At 46.6% G+C, this 18,406-nt stretch overlaps 5 protein-coding genes across 5 annotated transcripts; 3 read left to right on the plus strand and 2 right to left on the minus strand.

Annotated features, from left to right (window-relative positions):
* Positions 1-100: 100 nt before the first annotated feature.
* On the plus strand, positions 101-1,061 carry TRIVIDRAFT_62831 (uncharacterized protein; the record flags this gene model as incomplete). Its single annotated transcript, XM_014105782.1, has 2 exons — positions 101-120; positions 248-1,061. 2 exons carry the CDS (start codon positions 101-103, stop codon positions 1,059-1,061), a joined length of 834 nt encoding a protein of 277 aa, XP_013961257.1.
* Positions 1,062-5,942: 4,881 nt separating this feature from the next.
* Positions 5,943-9,413, minus strand: TRIVIDRAFT_132531 (uncharacterized protein; the record flags this gene model as incomplete). Its single annotated transcript, XM_014105783.1, has 3 exons — positions 5,943-6,295; positions 6,665-8,856; positions 8,977-9,413. Coding segments are annotated over 3 exons (2,982 nt in total), but the record flags the coding sequence as incomplete, so codon positions are not given.
* Positions 9,414-12,426: 3,013 nt separating this feature from the next.
* TRIVIDRAFT_34210 (uncharacterized protein) lies at positions 12,427-14,305 on the minus strand (the record flags this gene model as incomplete). Its single annotated transcript, XM_014105784.1, has 3 exons — positions 12,427-13,678; positions 13,743-14,030; positions 14,094-14,305. The coding sequence occupies 3 exons, from the start codon at positions 14,303-14,305 to the stop codon at positions 12,427-12,429; spliced, it is 1,752 nt and encodes a 583-aa protein (XP_013961259.1).
* Positions 14,306-15,270: 965 nt separating this feature from the next.
* Positions 15,271-15,561, plus strand: TRIVIDRAFT_140013 (uncharacterized protein; the record flags this gene model as incomplete). Its single annotated transcript, XM_014105785.1, has 1 exon — positions 15,271-15,561. One exon carries the CDS (start codon positions 15,271-15,273, stop codon positions 15,559-15,561), a length of 291 nt encoding a protein of 96 aa, XP_013961260.1.
* Positions 15,562-16,999: 1,438 nt separating this feature from the next.
* TRIVIDRAFT_34608 (uncharacterized protein) lies at positions 17,000-18,313 on the plus strand (the record flags this gene model as incomplete). The annotated part of the gene is made up of 2 exons (XM_014105786.1): positions 17,000-17,374; positions 17,435-18,313. The coding sequence occupies 2 exons, from the start codon at positions 17,000-17,002 to the stop codon at positions 18,311-18,313; spliced, it is 1,254 nt and encodes a 417-aa protein (XP_013961261.1).
* Between the last annotated feature and the right edge of the window lie 93 nt (positions 18,314-18,406).

Here is an 18,406-nt window from a genome sequence, read left to right on the forward strand (position 1 = left end):
GGTTGAACCTGACAACCTATTGGTAACTCAGGCATCGTCTCCTGTTTAACTCCCAGTCCTATCAATCCTGTTCGGTTCCGGCCTTGACTCATCCGGAATCATGTCTCCGCTTAAGACAGAGTAAGTTCGTCTCCCACATAACATCCGAAGGTGATCTTTAGGAGAGTCATTATTGGTCGTCCACTTAGGAGCCCATGCGATATTGCTACTATGGACGGAAGCTAAACAACAGATATGCTGTCAACAGCTTTCCGGCAATCCGGGCTTGCATTTTCGACATGGACGGGCTGCTCATCAACTCGGAGGACATAATCACTCAGTCTACTAACCAGCTCCTGGAAAAGTACTCACGGCCTACCTTTACTCGATCGATCCGAGCCCAGCTCATGGGTATCCCAGACTCGACGAACGGTGACGTCTTTCACAACTGGGCTCAGCTGCCTATCTCTCGCGAGCAATTCGCTCGTGAATCGAGCGAACAGATGTATATGCTTTTTCCGAACTGCGAGCCACTGCCTGGTGCGGAGAAGCTTTTGTCAAACCTGAGCCGTGCACGAAGCACTTCGGGCGACCCAATCGAGCTGGCTTTAGCGTCCAGTACGAAGAGCCACAGTTACGAGTTAAAAACTACAAGACCAGAAACAAAACGACTGCTTGATACTTTCTCACCTAATAAACGAATTTTGGGCGATGATCCGCGAGTTCCAAAGGGTCGGGGGAAACCAGCGCCAGACATGTATATAATAGCCCTGCAGGCACTAAACACAGCTGCTGGTCCAGACGCAAAGCCCATTTTGCCTATCGAATGTTTGGTCTTTGAAGATAGTGTCATTGGGGTAGAGGCTGGAAGGCGAGCTGGAATGAGGGTTGTCTGGGTACCACATTCGGATTTGGCGGTCGAGTATCAAGACAAGCAGGATATTGTGCTTGCAGGAAAGACAGGGTTAGTAGAGATTGGAGACACCTGGCAACTGGGGGAAATCGATGATGGCTGGGCAGAATGCATATTGAGTCTGGAACACTTTAACTACAAGAAATACGGCATTGATGCACCTCATTAAACAACCCTATGGCAACTACGATTCGAGCTTGGTACCTTCACCTGTCCCTTGACCTTTGGTGCCTCATTCCGATCTGACCAAAATGCCGCCGTACATAATCTCTTACGAGACAGTGAGCATTACTTATATGTAGCCGCATCGTTGGTGCGCCATTTGCCACTTCAGCCCAGGCACATACGACCACATCTATGGAATATACGGGATCCCATCCGCTCTCCCAGAGTCAACCCAATAAGAGGCAGGTTAATAGTCAGTGGCGCGCACCGACTGTTGTATGTTGCTTCTTATTTTTTGCATCTTGCTACTATTAATTGGCTTCTTATTCCCTATTATAAACATTTAACTGAAAGTATCCAACGGAGGCCTCTGGATGTCTAACGAACATTTTCCCTGTACCGCCATCCGGCCCACTACACCGATCAATGCTTGCAATGAATAATGTCACAGTTATGATTAAATTCAAACTCTTCATGCATAATACCATGCCGTTACTACTCAGGGATAACTTACAGGATCTCATTGGACTTTGTGGCTGGGTGTATTCAGGGTTTTAGATTGTGTGAAATGAGATAGACGCAAATCTAGGGTGCGGCTGGTACCTTTACTAAGGATTAACCATAAGAATATACCAGTCGACAATTATCGGTGGATTTGGGTGTGTTTATTTTACATTGTTTACTCTAACTGCTACCTCTAGTGTTATGTTGAGAGAAGGTTGCTAACCGTGAACCAGGCTCTTAAGCGGCTCCGTCTAGTGATTTTTTGGTATGGCAAATCGAAACTCTCACAGGTGGCATCAGCCTCATATTGAAGCCCAAACACATAACTTAGGACTATCCATGATCGCATAAAAATGCCTAGTCTTCCGAGTAAGGCGAGAGGAAATTGACGAACGGGTGGGATGAAAAGAGCTGCCGGTGTCAAGTGCCACCGATCTGACGAACTAAAGCTGACCCATTGTTCGTTTCAACATTGAGGGGACAAATTTTATGGCGTACAATTTTAATATTTATCATATGGCGATAAGGTAAAGAAGCTTTGTCGCGCGATTTGTGCAGCCTACCCCGCCTATCTCTTGTCAACGATCTTAAACATTGTCTCAAGTGCAACGCCTCCCACACGGACAGAATGACGTATTGACACAATCGACTTATCTGAAGCTTCAGCAAGAATCTAGGAACATTACTTTAATTCGTCTCAATAAAAATGTTCTAAATCGTCTCAGTAAATGAGCTATGATTGGAGTTTTGATGACTGCGATCGCAGTCCTGACCATTTTTAGCTTTTGCAAGCGCCTTCACTCGGAGGTAGCTATTAACACCATTTTTGGATACAAGGATATCAGTTATCGTCCATAACAATACGATCAGCGAACGCTCCGGATGGATAACTGGAGGCAGTCATTAGTTGTGAGGTTGAACGGTCACGCTCCTTGCAGTGGAAAAGGATTCCAATCACATCAGCGTTCTTGCGAGTACAATCGGCATGATGGCCCTACTTCACTAACATCATTATATGCACAATCACGCCAACAGCTTTGCTATCCGGTAGGTCAAACAACGAGTGACTCTTCTCTTCACTCCACGTCTAGCGTGTCTCCACACAGGTGCAGCACAACAAGAGTCGTATTAATACATGTATTATATTTCTACACTAATTGAGCTGCAAAATTTTGTTTCCAATATGAATACCGTAGATGACAATACATCCTTAGTTTGCGCAACTATCCGGTGACAGACGACGAGAATGCTGCTGCATGCATAGGCGCCTTTCCACTGGTTACCAACCTCGTCGCTCATGCATAGAACGACAGCGCTGCTCGCAGCGCCAAGTAAGAACACAAAATGTGCCTTCTAAACCCTATGGGCCATATTCTTTGCAGTATTAAGAGCTACATATAGTATTTCCTTTTTTCCAACTCTTAGGAATGCGATGATGACATTATGTTCGCCCATATCACACACACACACACACACACACACACACAAAAAAAAAAAAAAAAAATCCCCATTGGGATCTACAGGAAGCGCAGGAAATGTTGGGCATGGCGACTGCGTTATCGGTAATCAAGAGTAGCTCTCTCCATCTTAATATTTTATGGCGTCAGTACATGTATTCCTTGCCACGCTTTACTACGATAATAAAAGTAACGTTAATCTTCAAGCATTGTGAATTTAAGATAGGGAAAAATAAAGGCATTCAAGATTAACATAACCCCACCACTACTTAGTAGACCATCTATCCTACCTTGCCCCTTTAAATGTTATGCTATCTCACCTTCGAAAAGGTCCAGATATTAGCAGCGACTATCAGCAACCATCAAAACATATTTGGATAACATACGGACCCCACAGTATAACGAGCCACTTCGGCTAGCATATGTGCACTCTAAATTGCTGCATTTGTCTGTTCCTTCCATAAGCAATCTACCGGAACTGTGCATAGGAGAGAACCGAAACTGTACATTGCAGCATTAGTACTGCAATAAGGTCTCTGCAGATGTCAGGGAGATTGTCCTGATTACATCCTTCTCGCAGCTCACAATACTGCGAATTGACACCACGACATTTTAAATGTAGGGCTTACTCAGTTGTTAGCCGGTTTACGGACTGAACAGAGCTAAGGAGGAATTGGAGAGTTTGGGTCCGATGACAAAGGAGACTGTAGGTGCACAAGCTTAAGTAGAGAGTTTGATCAAGAAGACAGAATCAATATTATGACTTATAATTAATTCCACCACCGAGTTCATCTGCGTACATGTCGGGGAGTCATAAAAGTCCATTGGCTCCAAGATTAGGCAAGTATCATGCAGATACCCAGGTAGACAAACTATTGATCAGAGATTACAGAGAATCAGGCTCCACATCGTATAAGTTACAGACAAATGCTCCTTGATCCTCTTCAAACCCTTTCTTAGGTAGAAGTGAGGCGGACAGTGATGACGTCGTTGAACTACCGGTAATGTCCAAAATTAACTCATTGATTATCAATATCTCGAATTATCCAGGCTTCAGCCTTATTCCCCACCTATACACTCGCTACAACTTGTGTATATGAATGAAGATACGACAGTCACTATGGCAAGGAGAAAGATGTAAGAGAGTCGCAGTTCCAAGCCATCAGGTTCAGCCGCACAAAACAGGGCACTCTACGGCAACTTATCTGTTTACTTTAAGCAGGTTATTTACATCAACCAGTCTTTGTCTGCCCTTGGCATCAGTAGGGCTAAAGATTTATAGATATGGCAACTCTCACCCTGGCTTGCGCAACAGCGTTGACCATATGATGAGTTGGCGTATATATACCTTGGCGTAGGTAGCGACACTGCTCTCTATTACTGCTAGGCTTGAAAAGCAATGCTTGATTAGATCATGGCCTAGTCATAGAGAAAGCTAAGAAGCCTTCCTTGTCATTCAAGACATATTGTATTATCTTTTGATCACAAGATTGACATGAGTAATAGACCAAAGTTCAGTGGATGCAAAATTTATGCTATCTCTATAGAGGTTCTATTTTCAAAAGCATGTTTGGATCAATGACTTTTGATACCTAGGCCAATAAAAGATATGCTCAGATCTTGCTGATCTTTATACTTTGAATGCATGCACCAAGTTTCATGCACCATTATACATTGCTTGCTCATTGGAATCATTTACTTTTCGTTCAGTGAAGATGCCTTATGTCCTGTTTGGGTGTTCAGTGGATAGCCTTTTCCCATCACGCTGTATAGGTATGTTGCATGAGGTATTAAATATGTGGTAATATCTACTACTCGTCTCACGATTTAGAACATTTCCTGCCTTTTCCTATATTCTTTATCGCAAACTATAGCCGGCTTACAATCACAACAATTCATCAATCTCCGAACGCCATATTCTGTACTATTCGAAAGGATTCCAACGCTTATGGAGCATTAGAACGGGGCTGGAAGTATCCAGCTCACGGACGACTCCATGTAGTTCAATTACTGTCTGGTTATTACATCATAGAATTACGGTTTCTATCTTTAGGGTTTCCTATATGGATGTTTCGTCCCCCCTACTCCATTTTCTAAATATATTTCTATAGCCCTTCTCCTGCCCATACAATAATGGCGTCTACCCATTGTTATCTTCAGCATCAAATGTCTGCGCCATTCTTACGCAACAGCTTAGCGATAGATATAGCTTCGCTACGATTGCTTGATGCTGCATATGATAGCGGCGTCATACCATTATTATCCTTCGCATTAATGTTTGCGCCGTTGCCAAGCAACAGCTCGACCATAGATTCTTGACAATTGTCTAATACTGCATGTGATAGTGGCGTCATACCGTTGTTGTCTTTATCATTGACTTCTGCGCCGCTCTCAAGCAACAACTCAGCGATAGATATAGCTTCGCTACGATAGCTTGATGCTGCATGTGATAGCGGCGTCATGCCAGTATTATCTTTAGCATTGATCTTTGCGCCTTTGTCAAGCAACAGCTTGACCATAGATTTTCCCCATTTGCCTAATGCTGCATGTGATAGCGGCGTCATACCGTTGTTGTCTTTATCATTGACTTCTGCGCCGCTCTCAAGCAACAACTCAGCGATAGATATAGCTTCGCTACGATAGCTTGATGCTGCATATAATAGCGGCGTCATGCCAGTATTATCTTTAGCATTGATCTTTGCGCCTTTGTCAAGCAACAGCTGGACCATAATTCCTTCGCCACGTCTTGATGCATGTGATAGCGGCGTCATACCCTTATTATCTTTTATCTCAATTTCCGCACCTCTCTCAAGCAGCATTTTAGTCATTGACTCTCCAGTTAGGGGGGGCCTTGATGTCGCATTTGACAACGGCGTCATACCCTCGTTATCTCTAACGTTAATTTTTGCGCCTCTGTCAAGTAATAGTTCAACCACAGTACTACTTGCATGATGTGTTGCAATTAGTAATGGCGTCCTGCCGAGTTTGTCCTTAACTTCAATTTCTGCACCTCTATGAAGCAAAGCTTCAAGTACAGCTTCATTATCTTGCTGTGCTCCATAAGATAATGGTGTTCTTTCGTCATTATCTTGAACATGAACTTCTGCGCCTCTCTCAAGCAATAGTTGAACTATAGCTTCACTACCAGACTCTGCTGCATATGATAATGGCGTCCTTCTTGTGTTGTCTTTAGCATCAATTTCCGCTCGTCTCTCAAGCAATAGTTTAACTGTAGCTTCACTGCCAGATTGTGCTGCATATGACAATGGTGTACGGCCTTTATATCTAGTGTCAACCACCACACCGCGGTTAAGCGCTCGTTCAACGAGGGAGTAAAGGCCTTTCTCGGCTGCAGCAGAGAGAGTCGTGCGGCCATTCCTATCCACCCAACCAATCTCTGCGCCGTTGTTAAGCAAGAAATCGGCAATAGGCTCATGACGATTCAAGACAGCTACCGAGAGGAGTTCTGGAAAGTTAAGATATGCGCCTTTGTCTAGAAATAGTTTCAGGATGGATTTATGGCCGTTCCTAACAGCAATAGGAAGGTGCTTTCGGGAGTGGAAATCTAGGTCCACACTGATGTGATCCATTCCGAGGTAAAAGGCAGCAGACAAAGTGGCGCCTTTCATGACAAAATCACCGAAACAAAGTTCTTCGGAAAACGTGAAGCCTCGTCCAAGATTGTATCCTTCAGTACCATCATTGTAATAGTTGTCAATAATACCACGAAATGAAGGCTCAATCTCCAAATAGTCATCTAAAAACACTCGGACTGATTCGGAATTATTCATCGCCAAGGCTGCAAATACTGGCGTTCCGTAGCGTTCTCCTTCTCTTTTTAGGAAAGAGATTCTGTCTGGGCAGCGCTTGATCAGATGGCTCATGTTCAATTCGGCTAGAATATACAAAAGGCTCGCTTGCTTTGTGTGCTGCCGTGTAGCAAATTTTCCGAAAAAGTTGTCAAGCTGAATCCAATGGTCCAATCGAAATTTTTTGAGAAACTCATCTTGATTGACACCATTTGCCTCAGCCTCGTTCGCGTGATGAAGAATATTCTTAACAGCATATTCTAAGAATGGAAAGGAAGAGTTTGCTGATTGGCGCCGGGCTTTTGCTTCTTGGGACGATGGTCTTGCCCAGACATCACTAGCTTGTAAATAAGCAGTTTTGCCAATAGTAACGTAATTCAGACAACACTGTTTCAGTCGCTCGTGGCTCTCTCCGCAAACATGTGCCTCAAGATCAGGCCAAATATCCCTTAGCCCATTTTCTTTCATGAGATAGTCTCTGACCGATTCATGTATAAATTGAACGGTCGGAGCGTTGGATTTGGTTATTTCTGTGAGGCCTTTAGATGAATTTAATATGTACCTTTCCATGTCAAAGAGGGTAATTTCGCTCGGGTTCCACTCATATATAACGTCGGACAGCAAGGCAAAGTATAACTGTTCCGGCCGTAAAGGTTGTTTCGTGAAAAGCACCCACTGAATACAGAGAAGTAACTCATTTGTATCCTGACGATCGCGTGTTAAAATGTCGCGGAATAATTGATGGAGATCTGCCGGGATCTCTTGTAATCTTTTCCGTAAAACATGAATGCGGCCTTTGTCATGTTCCTTATTTAGGATACTAACAACCAAAACAACCCACATAAAGACACCTGATGCCTTTTCTTGCAGCTCGGCGCGTAATTGATTCGCAAGAACACTACTCCCAATCTTCAGTTCACTATTGATATAGCTAACCATGTCTTGAGTGTGTCCCTCTTGGCCTTCGAGGGTCAGGTTCAACCCTTTGGAAATTGAGATATAAGGGTAGTGACGGCTTGAAAAGCACACACGAAAACTTCCAGCCGTAGCGGATTCACCCATGCGTTCAAAAAATTCCATCATATTCCGAATTTGGATTTCTTCGCATTCATCCAAAGCGTCAATGAAACACACGACGCTCGATTCTTTGAGATTTTGAATAGTTTGATCCAATAAGTTCGTCAATGCCTCTACACTCCAGTGGTAATCTTTGCCAGGCGGTGGTGCTAATTTGGGTAATTCAAGCGTATCTTGAAGAAGTGGTAGCTTTTCGAAGAGTTGCAACAAAATTGATCGATACATTCCAATTGTAGATTTCTCCAAGTCCTCTCCTCGTGCATTAAAAAAAAAATTGATGATGACTTTATCTCTCATCGTCTTTTTAGCATTGTTAAAAGCGAACTTCATAAGTGTTGATTTTCCTGTTCCAGGCTTGCCTTTGATCCATAGAATTCCATGATGCTCGTTGATCTTGTCAGTGTCCAACCAATCAAGATATTCGGGCTTACGCAGCAACCATCGACATGTCTTGGCGTGGGCCTTTTTAATAGTCGTTTGACGAGCCTCGATTTGATCGAATCGTAGTGACTCCAGTAATTTACTTATCTGCTCGGCACTGGCTGAATATAGCTTGTCTTCTTTAAGTTGGGATTGACCTAAGGAGAGATTGTCCGTGGCTTGTGGAATGCTAAACTCGATTGGGGGGAGTCGTCTAACAAGGTCTTTAGCATACGCGGCGGCTGTCATTGCGGCATAACCCTGCCATGCCTTATTCTTATGTGAGTCCGAATAGTCACATATCCCTCGAATAATCAAACATGGGAATTGGTTCATGAGACCACCGGCCTCCATCTCAAAGCAGAGTATATCATATTCCGAAGCCAGTTTATCGCGAAGTATAGCGTCTTTCACTAACTGATTTGCGGAAGCAATCAGTCCATAGTGAATAATTGGGCCATTACTCTCTTGAGTTCGTCTCGGTCGTGCAATCAATGAGTTATCGCCACAGGATGTTGCACAATCAGAAATGCTGTCCGGGCGATGGATGAATGTGCTGTGATACAGTCTATCGCTGCTCTCAAGAGGTCGGCTGTATTTCTCCTGTAATCTTGGGTTTTTTTCCAGAATGTTATTGATAATTTCTTCAAACCTATGGCCTTCGCGCTCGTATTGCGCCATCAATCCACTCATCGCGGTTCTGAGGATCATGGGCGGCTGGTCTAGAAATCGCGTTGGCCGAAAAGGTTGCTCCTGAATGGTCTTGCCAAAATCATACTGCATAACGCCACTCTTACCATCACCAGAAGCGCTGACCACAATATCGCCCAAGCGGATGTCGTTTCTTTTACTTGGCACGCCGCCTCCGATGCCAACCACCAGACGAACCATGAGATTGGGGAAGTTATGCGACATGTCTGCTGCAACTGTCGCCGCTGACGCTGTTCCATATTCTCCATAAGGCAAAGCAGCAATAACAACATTGTGCTTTCCGATGCGACCAAGCGTATAATCGCTCTTGTTGGCGTGAGATACTTTTTCTGGCCTTCCATGTATTTCGTCAAGAACGGACTGCGCAGCCACGTACTCGGTGGTCACGGCACATATCCAACCAACGGTATATTCGTCGTTCGATTTTCTTCGCAGATTTTCTTGAGACGGATTTTGATCGCTAATAGGCGTCTTTAGTCTTTTTTCCGTGCTGATTGCATCGTCTTGGTTATTTCCAAAACTGAGGGCTCGCTTCATATTTTGCCGATTGTTATATGTGAAATGATGGGCGTATATTGGACATTTAATCGCGCACACGGTCTGCTTGTAGTACAAGAAATTCTACCCAAACGCTCGGTAGTTATATTCTTCAATCATGACAGAGGAACAAGCGAATAATTATTTTAGAGACGAGCGGCGCATTGTCAGGTCGAGGCAATTGCGCATGAAACACAAGATGCGTATTTGATGAGACTGAGAGAGAACGAGGCGCAGCGCGCTTGCATGTTGCAGCAGGATTCAGCCTGATGGGGAATTCATCTCCAATGCAAAACGCGGCATCACATGATTAATGACCAGGGCAATGATATGATGTGGATATTGGAGGTAACCCTAGATAATTGCCAAAGCCTGGGCTGGAAATTCGAGACTATGGCACCATCGCAACAAAGAGGAGAAAAATGATTGGATATCATATCAAAATTAGGATATTATTATAAATAATAGCAGCAAATCTCTGTAATTACTGCAGAATTACCCGTGTCATTTTGAAGAGACATATGCAACGAAAACTATAAAGTGAAGGCTTTACATATATAGAAGGTTTGCGGTGGAAACCGCAACACTTACTGATACTATTTGCTAATTATGTCAAAAGAGGATTCCTTGTACTATTTCCCAAGAATTGAACATATCGGGTAGGTAAATAAGTAGAATAGCCGCTATGACCAGTGATTTTAGCATATTCCCATGTACTGGGTTACCGAATTGTATGGTGCGGTCAGACGGAACATCACATCCTCGTTTCATTTGTAACTTGTTGAAATTTTTCTTTGGAATATAGCAAGCACAAGAGTCTCAATATTTAACAAATGAATTGATTGACAGATATCCGGTTTTATACCTGCTTTCTGCAAGTGGCTCTCTGGGGAATGACTAGTTCCATAGTAAGCTTCTGGAGGGTTTCCATTCGCAGAGCTCGGTAACTTCGTTTTTTTATTTATTTTATTCGAGCCTATCTGATATATGTGGCAGCATACATTTAGCCAGCTAATCTCAATTTCAACCACTATCAGAACAATCGCACTCGTTTTTTTCTAGCCTTGGAGATCCCCCTCTGCGCAAATGGGTTCTTTTTGTCTTGCCAAGAAAATCCTCAGAGACTACAAAAATCCGGAAGCCGTTCACGAACTCCGTGCTCGGATTTTCAAAGGCAATAGGATACAATGTCTCCAATTTTATAATTGTCCCAGATAATAAAGTCCAGTGGCCCCAATGCCATTATGTGGGATTTACAGCACGATAAGCCCGTTCAATAAGAATGGTGGATTCGTCTAAATCTCAAAAATCTCAGCACATACCAAATCTATATTAGTAGAAGCAGCTGAGTGAACCAAGACATTGATGTAAAGAGTACTTAGATATTCATGGGGAGAAATACATTTGTTAACGGCAATAGGGTTGCTCCCAAATATAAACATCAGGTTTCAGTAAAACGTCGCGACAGCAGGAAAAAGTCCTCTTTGACAGTCAAAAGTCGTATCGTGTTGAACGATATCCAGCTAGGAAGTCAATGAAGTTGCCGGTCACCTCTGGCCCGGCTATAGTTAACCTCAATTTAATTTCCCAGCAAATTCATCATGCTAAACATTGTGTCTTTGAGGATATCTAGACTTTAGAAGTCACAAATTCCGCCACATACTGACTTTTTTTCTTGGCTGGCGTTTTGGTTAATAAAAGAGCCGCGAAAGCCCACGTAGCTGCTCCATGACCAAAGCATCCTAATTTCCATGTTCCTTCTCGGACATGTTTTTTCTGTTTCTCTTTTGGAGATTTTGATGTTCATTTGATGAAAAGGATATCTAGATACACCTATAATATTTGCCAATGCAAAGCCATCGCCAATATAGTCAAAATCTAGATACAGCCACCAGATAGTGCTAAACACAGACTAATAGTCATCTTTACTACGTATGAGTGACCACACGTAATCCATGCCAAGAATATATCTTTTTGGACAGAGGGCTGCTTCTTGAAGTGGCCATACTCGAGTAAGTCATTCAGTCTCAATCTCGAAATCTTGAATTGCCAAGCCACCGCCAGGCATAACTAGGATCTTGTATATACTTCCCATGTTAGGAATTTGAAGTTTCTTATCGCTGAGGGAGTTTTAATGAATGCAGACAGCTTCCAGCCAAAGCAGCTCGCAGCCTAAGTGTCGGGATGTAAGCGTTGTTTGGCGCAAGCTATGCCAACTGATGGTTTGCTGCGGATTCTCGCCCATGTCGATATTCAGAGGCCGATTCGCAATCCGGCTAAGCCCCACAGCCCCTGGAGAAGAGTTCCAAGTGTGCGATATGGCAACGTATTGAAGAAAGTGACTATCGTTATTGCCCCGGTCCAAGTTGCGCCATTCCAAAAGAGAGAATTCAGCTTCACTGACTGCTAGAAGGCGACTCACAGTGATTGACCTAAAAGCGTCATCAATATGATTAGATAGATAATTCCACGTCGTTTAATCTGACTCGCAAACCCTTTTAATTTGGATGCTTGTCATGTTTAAAACGCTTTTTGATTAACATGGATGTTCTAGATTGATAGCAGGGGAAATGGCGGCCTTCTTAAATGGAGGATGTTGGACAGCTCTGATATTTCGGCAACATTGTTAGACACTGAGGCTCCCAGACACTGTGTGTGAAGTTAATCATACAAGAGGCTGGGTCTTGTGCCGACACCAATAGTGCGTCTGTATACTTTAGTGCTGTAATTATCGAGATACTACGATTCCATACAACTGTCAATAGTTTTCTATACAATGAGCAACCAATATCGCAACCTTGAGGTAGTTGATACATATTACATATCTATGACAGCTTCTTATTAAGCTTAATGCCTAGATGACATTACCACGAGTCTGTCTAACGTCGCGAAGTTTTATATCTCGCCACATCCAAGTACAACCCCAGCCAACCACTATGAAGCATACACTTGTGATGAGCATGAGACGTTGAGACTCTCCATACGCAATGGAAATCCCATGTCGAATAGCTGTGCCTTCAGGATATCCAAGTTGGGTATAGATGCTGCTAAAGATTGCGTCTACTGGAGCACCAGCTGGAAGATTCTTGATCAAATTCTTCTTGAATGTGCCTGTCCAGATGGCAGCAGCAATAGTTGATCCAACAGCACTACCAATGCTGGAGAAGAGGTCGAGAATAGCCATGATGACGGCAACATGCTGGTGGTCCGAAGGAGCCATCATGGCCATCTCTCCAGCGACGACCATGGGACCACCAGCGAAGGCAACGAAAATCTGGGTCATGATAACATAGCCAATGCTCTGGTCAGCCTGTCGGAATTTGATCATGAGACCGACGCCAAGAAGCATGAGGGGAAGCGCGTACAACGTCGCGGACCACTTGAACCTGCCAGACAGGCGGATGAAAAAGCCAAGAAGGAGAGCCGCGAAACAGGAGCCGACGCGGTAAATGTTGCCGATGTAGGTGGCTTTGGTAATACCAGTGTTCCAGACGACTAACAGCATGGAGCTGAAGTAACTGCCCCAGATGGCCGAATTGGCGAACACGAAGAGGAACATGAGGCCTGCGAAAAATACTGTCCGGTCCATGAGCAAGTCTACTGGAACAAACTTGACTGGGGCCAGGTATGCTTCGTAAAATACAAAGGTGATAATGAGAAGAGCGCCAACGATAATGAAAGCAATGATGATTGGCGCACGCCACTGCTCAGCCTGATACGAGTAGATCGAAAAGGAAAGCAGAAACAGGGCCATTCCAGTAGCAAGAATGAGGATACCAATCAGATCAACATCAATGCAGTATTTCTTGAACGAAGCAAGAGTAAGCCGACCGGATTTCGACTCCAGCAAACCTTGCTTGCGAGCTTTGAGGTGGTTCCAGATGAAAAGTATTCCGAGGGGACCGACGACGACTGGGGTCACAATAGCCCAAATTCCAAAGCCCCATCGCCAGCCGATATGGGCGATGACACTATCTGAAATTGGTCCACCAGCAAAAGTGGTGGCGATATAAGGAGATGTTGCAAAGGCAAGCATCAAGGGTCGATTGAGTAGGGAGGTGGTATCGGCGATGAAGATGGTGATGCAGTAGCTGACGCCCTGGGCTCTGTGACGAGGCAAGTTTTATTAGTCGAGATCGGAAGAGTTAAAGAAAAATTTTCAGAGCTCACCCAATGGATGAAAAGACTTGGGCGGCCGCGTAAGTCTCGACGTTTTTGCATGAGGCCATCATAATGAATCCAATTACCCAAATAAACAAAGTGAGAAGCAGGCCCTGAGGTCTACCCCAAGTGTCGAGAATCTTGGCCAGGGGAAGCTTTGTGAGTCCACCAAACAAGCTGGCCATGATACCAGTAGCCGCTGTCAGGGAATGTTGCTGGAAAGAGCTGGTGACAAAGGGGTTGAGGGCTCCGGTGACGACTTCTTCGATCGATGTAATGAAATAGATGAGCCAGATACTGTTGCAACAATGTCCATGTTAGCAAGCTGTGATATTCCTATAGCTTGAGTCGTTATCCCACATCAGATAGGCGGCGACCATGTGCCATTTCGACCAGACTTTGGCTGCAGCCTCGATCTTCTGAACACCATCCTGCGCATCTTTATCCACGTCACTGTTGAAGTCGGACTTTTCGACGGCAGCATCGTTGTGTCCATTGCCCTTTTCGTCGGCAATCTCTGGGACAACAGCAGTTATATCCCCTTCAGGGGCGGCCTTGGAAAACAAACCCATTATGAGGGATATGTCCCGCTCAGGAGATGGTTTGTAAGGCGAGGAAAAGCCAGAGCTAGGAAAAGAGAGAAGCTAAGCTAGACACTTTTCGGGCGAGAGCCGGCCCTCGCAGCCCTTTATATCTTCATAGCCCAGCCATTTTATGTAACAGTTTCCCTTGGCAGCAACATCAACTACTTGACTCACTATGGATGCAGATCAAGAGAAATTGGGGGCGGCAGGCAGGCGGGATAACGCGATCCAAACCAACAGGGTCACATCACAAGAACATTAGAAAATCCCTCTCGGAAAGCGATCGGTGTGCGAAGAAACCAGCGGTTAACTCTCTCAAAAAGCAAGGGTATTATAGACACGGCAAGGATTAAGGACGCGGGCCCCTCCTTGACGCATGCCTCGGCATGCAAGTCTGGGATAGCATCCAATGATTTGATCTTATCTGATGATCTGATAAAAAATTTTATCTGATCATCTCCACCAGCCTCACACCATTACACCACTTACAGCAAAGCTGCCGAGCTTCAGCACTCGTATAGCGCCAATATTCATGTTAGCTTGGGAGCCGGTGCTGCCACGGCACGGCTTGGCGAGGAAGCTGCCAAACTGCATGTGAAACTAGAGCAGGATCTAAGAGCGATTTCGGCTGGAGAATCCGTGCACTAGATGCACGAGACTTGTTTCCCGTTGGCACTTGCTATTGAATAAGGTTAATCAGCCTAGGTCGAGGCCAAAGGTCTAGAAAGTCCTCGGACATTGAGACAAAAGCCCCGTCTTTTTTGTCTGAGCGTCTGCACGCGCGATTTGTAAGAGAGCTGTCTGAGCTGCTTATATGCGGCCAGTCCCCAGCCGTTCGGAGTATCGAGTTTTGCTTTTTTTCTTCTCCCTTTTTACAAGAACAAGTCTTAGTTGTTGGGCCTTAATTCTTCGTTGAAAACTAATTCTTTTTGAGTTGCTGATCAATTGTCATCATGAAGACTGCCTCAATCCTCATTGCCGCCTCAATGGCCGGCGCCGTGGCCGCTCAGAAGCTGTCAGATTACTTTCCGGAATGCTCCATTAGCTGTCTTGAGCAGGGAACCACGTCTGCTACTGACTGCTCTCTGAATGATGCCGTCTGCTTCTGTGTGCAGAGCAACTATGAGGCCATCTACAACGCAGAGCTTTCGTGTGTGCTCAAGGCATGCGGCGCTGATGTCTCCGTCGGTAAGTCTGCCACTGTAATCGACGAAGATGGACAGTTTTCAACTTGGACAAACTGACACACATGATGCAGACAAAGTCCTCCCTGCTGCAATTCAGTTCTGCTCTGCCGCTACTGAGTCTGCTTCCGCCACTGCCACTGGTAATGCCGATTCTACTTCTGCTACGTCCGCCCCCGCGACTACGACGACATCCGCGGCTTCTTCCAAAGCAACTGAGACCTCAGCTCCGCAAACTACATCATCTGCTCAGTCGTCTTCGGCTGCTCAGACCACTGCTGCAAGCTCGACTCCGGTCGGATCTGGACGTCCTGTAACGACTGCCAGCACCACGACGTCGTTTAGCACTGCAGCTGCTGCTGGAGCTGCCGGGCCAATGGTGACCGCCGTGATGCTAGTCGCCGGCGCCGTTGCCATGTTGTAACAATACTTACCACGTATTATAGATGCGGGCTTTGTTCAATGCTGTATACATGTAGGGGATTGACCACACATGCTGGGGATGTAATATTCAATGATAAAGACTAGACATTACATAAGCCTGTTTGATGCCACGGAATAGAGATGGATGGATGAGGATAATAGAAGAAAGTAATAATACGATAGATGATACAACATTGAAGATTAGGCGCACCCATGTCCACGTTATGACGTGTAGCTGCAAGCACGCCGCTGTGAGGAGCAGTACATAATACATAAGCAACATCTGCATCTTGGCTGATGTCCCGTCATCAACAAAAAAAAATTGGAAAGGGAAAACATCCATCTGTAAACATACATAGGCAGATCATCGGGCGGGCCATCGAATTGAAACCAGACCCAGCGATTGGTACTCGGTACCTGCCGCCGGCGGACTGGCGGTGTCCGCGGCGGACAAATCACGCCCTCGCGGGCCATGATGTCAGCGTATCAGCGCCTGGCATCGCCCGCAACAGCGCACATGCAGCCGGCGCAGGCCCCTATAGGTGCCAAGTACTGGGTACATGCACGGGAGCAACGCCCCCAAGGGCTCCAAGGGCTCCAAGGGTCCCAAGGGTCCCAAGGGTCCAATCCAGCGCATCACACGATGACGGGCATCCGTCAATCTGCGGTTTCAGAGCCTCCATCTCCTGTGCAACTTTTGGTCTGGTTGTTTACGTGGCGCGCGATGGAGACTCAGCGAGGACGGGCGAAAAAGGGACCTCCACGTGACCCTTTTTTTTTGCATTTCCCAGCAAGGACGTGCCGCCACGCCAAGGGACTCCCGACTCCCCCCACCGACCCGTATGCGGCAGGTCACGATTCTCGCCTGGCGCTGACCCAGACTCGCTCGCTGCTTGAGAGCAAAAAAAAAAGGATCCTGAGAAATTCCCCAAAGGCTGCCTGAAAGTCGCTGCTGCTGCTGCTGCCGTTGCCGCTGCTGCTGCTGCTTCACGGGCTGCCGCTGGGGGTCGTGTCCAGCCTGACGGGCACCTGAATCCGATTCCGAGCCTCGGCCTCCGTCTCAGCCTCACCCGCCATGTCTGAAGACGACATCGACCTCGCCGGCCACGACGGACAAGGGCCCGGCCGAGTCGATCGCGACCGCCGGGCGCCCAGGTTCAGCTGGACGCCCGCCTACGAGGCCACCTTCTTCCGCAGCCTGTGCGAGAGCGTCCAGCTGGGCATGCGAGAAAACAGCAGCTTCAAGGCCGAGGCATGGGAGCGCGCCGCCCAGGCCCTGCAGGAACACCACGGCGCTTACCCGGCTAAAAGCCATCTGATCAACAAGAGCGACAATGCTAGAAAACGCTTCCGACTGTGGCGAGGCCTTCGAGAGGACCCGGACTTCATCTACAACCCCGTGACCAGGACGGTGACGGCGACCGAGGAGGCATGGAGAGCGCATATCGAGGTGAGTCGGGGGCCACGGATCGCCCATACGCCAAAACGCCGGGTTGCTGATTTCATGTAGCGAGAGCCTCTGTCGCGAGCCCTCAGGGGGAGGCCCTTTGACCACGAGGAATACATGGAGGTGCTGTATCCAGACGTGGTTGGGTCGGGGGGTGCTCCCAAGAGAATCATGAAGCCTCGACGGAAGACTGACGGCCAGCCTTGCGACGACTCGGAGATGCCAGGGACTGGCGTGTTAAATCTGCAAACCGACCCGACACCGCATGTGCATGACACCGCTGACGGGACGAATCAACAGCCGTCACCGCACAAGAGCTCCCAGAATCAAGCACCGGCGGCTTCCTCATCCGCCACAACAGGCGCTCAGCAACGACCCACTACAGCACCCTCGTTACCTCGCAACCTCACTGCTGGGCAAGCCTCAGCTCTGACGCCTCCTGAAGAGTCGGTCCCTCAGGGCCGGAAGCGTCCGTCACCCATGGGCTCCCTACAGTCTGCCGGAGACCTTGCTCAGTCAACCTCCGGCCCGGCTATCCCACAATCGGCACTGCCAACCTCACCAGAAAAGCGCCGCCGGCTGTCGTCTCGAGATGAAGCTACTTCCAGTACAAGCGCAGCTACCCCTTTACTTGGATCCTCTGCTCTCCCGGCCACGGGTACAAGATCCACACTCGAGCCTCGATCTCGTCCAGAAAGCCAGGTTGCCGCAATCCATTCGATCTTGGAGGAGCTCGTTTCTCTGTCAAAGGCGAGTAGGGCGCGTATGTGGAGAGAGGAAGCTGTCGACCTGTTATTCAAAGAATTCGCAAACGAAGATGCAGACGTGCAACTTAAAATCTCAGAGAAAGTTTTGAACGACGAGCATAAGGCCATGGTATTTTGCAAGATGCCCCTGCATCTCAGACAGCACTGGGTCAAACGACTTCGTGGCCTTGGATAATGAAAGAGCGACTTGAAAGATACCCCACTTGGCCCTGGCATGCCAGGACCATGAAACTGATGTTTTTTTTGTACGAAAGACCGATGGAGCAGT

The sequence above is a fragment of the Trichoderma virens genome (genome assembly GCF_000170995.1).
Source record: "Trichoderma virens Gv29-8 chromosome Unknown TRIVIscaffold_1, whole genome shotgun sequence".
Classification (NCBI taxonomy): domain Eukaryota; kingdom Fungi; phylum Ascomycota; class Sordariomycetes; order Hypocreales; family Hypocreaceae; genus Trichoderma; species Trichoderma virens.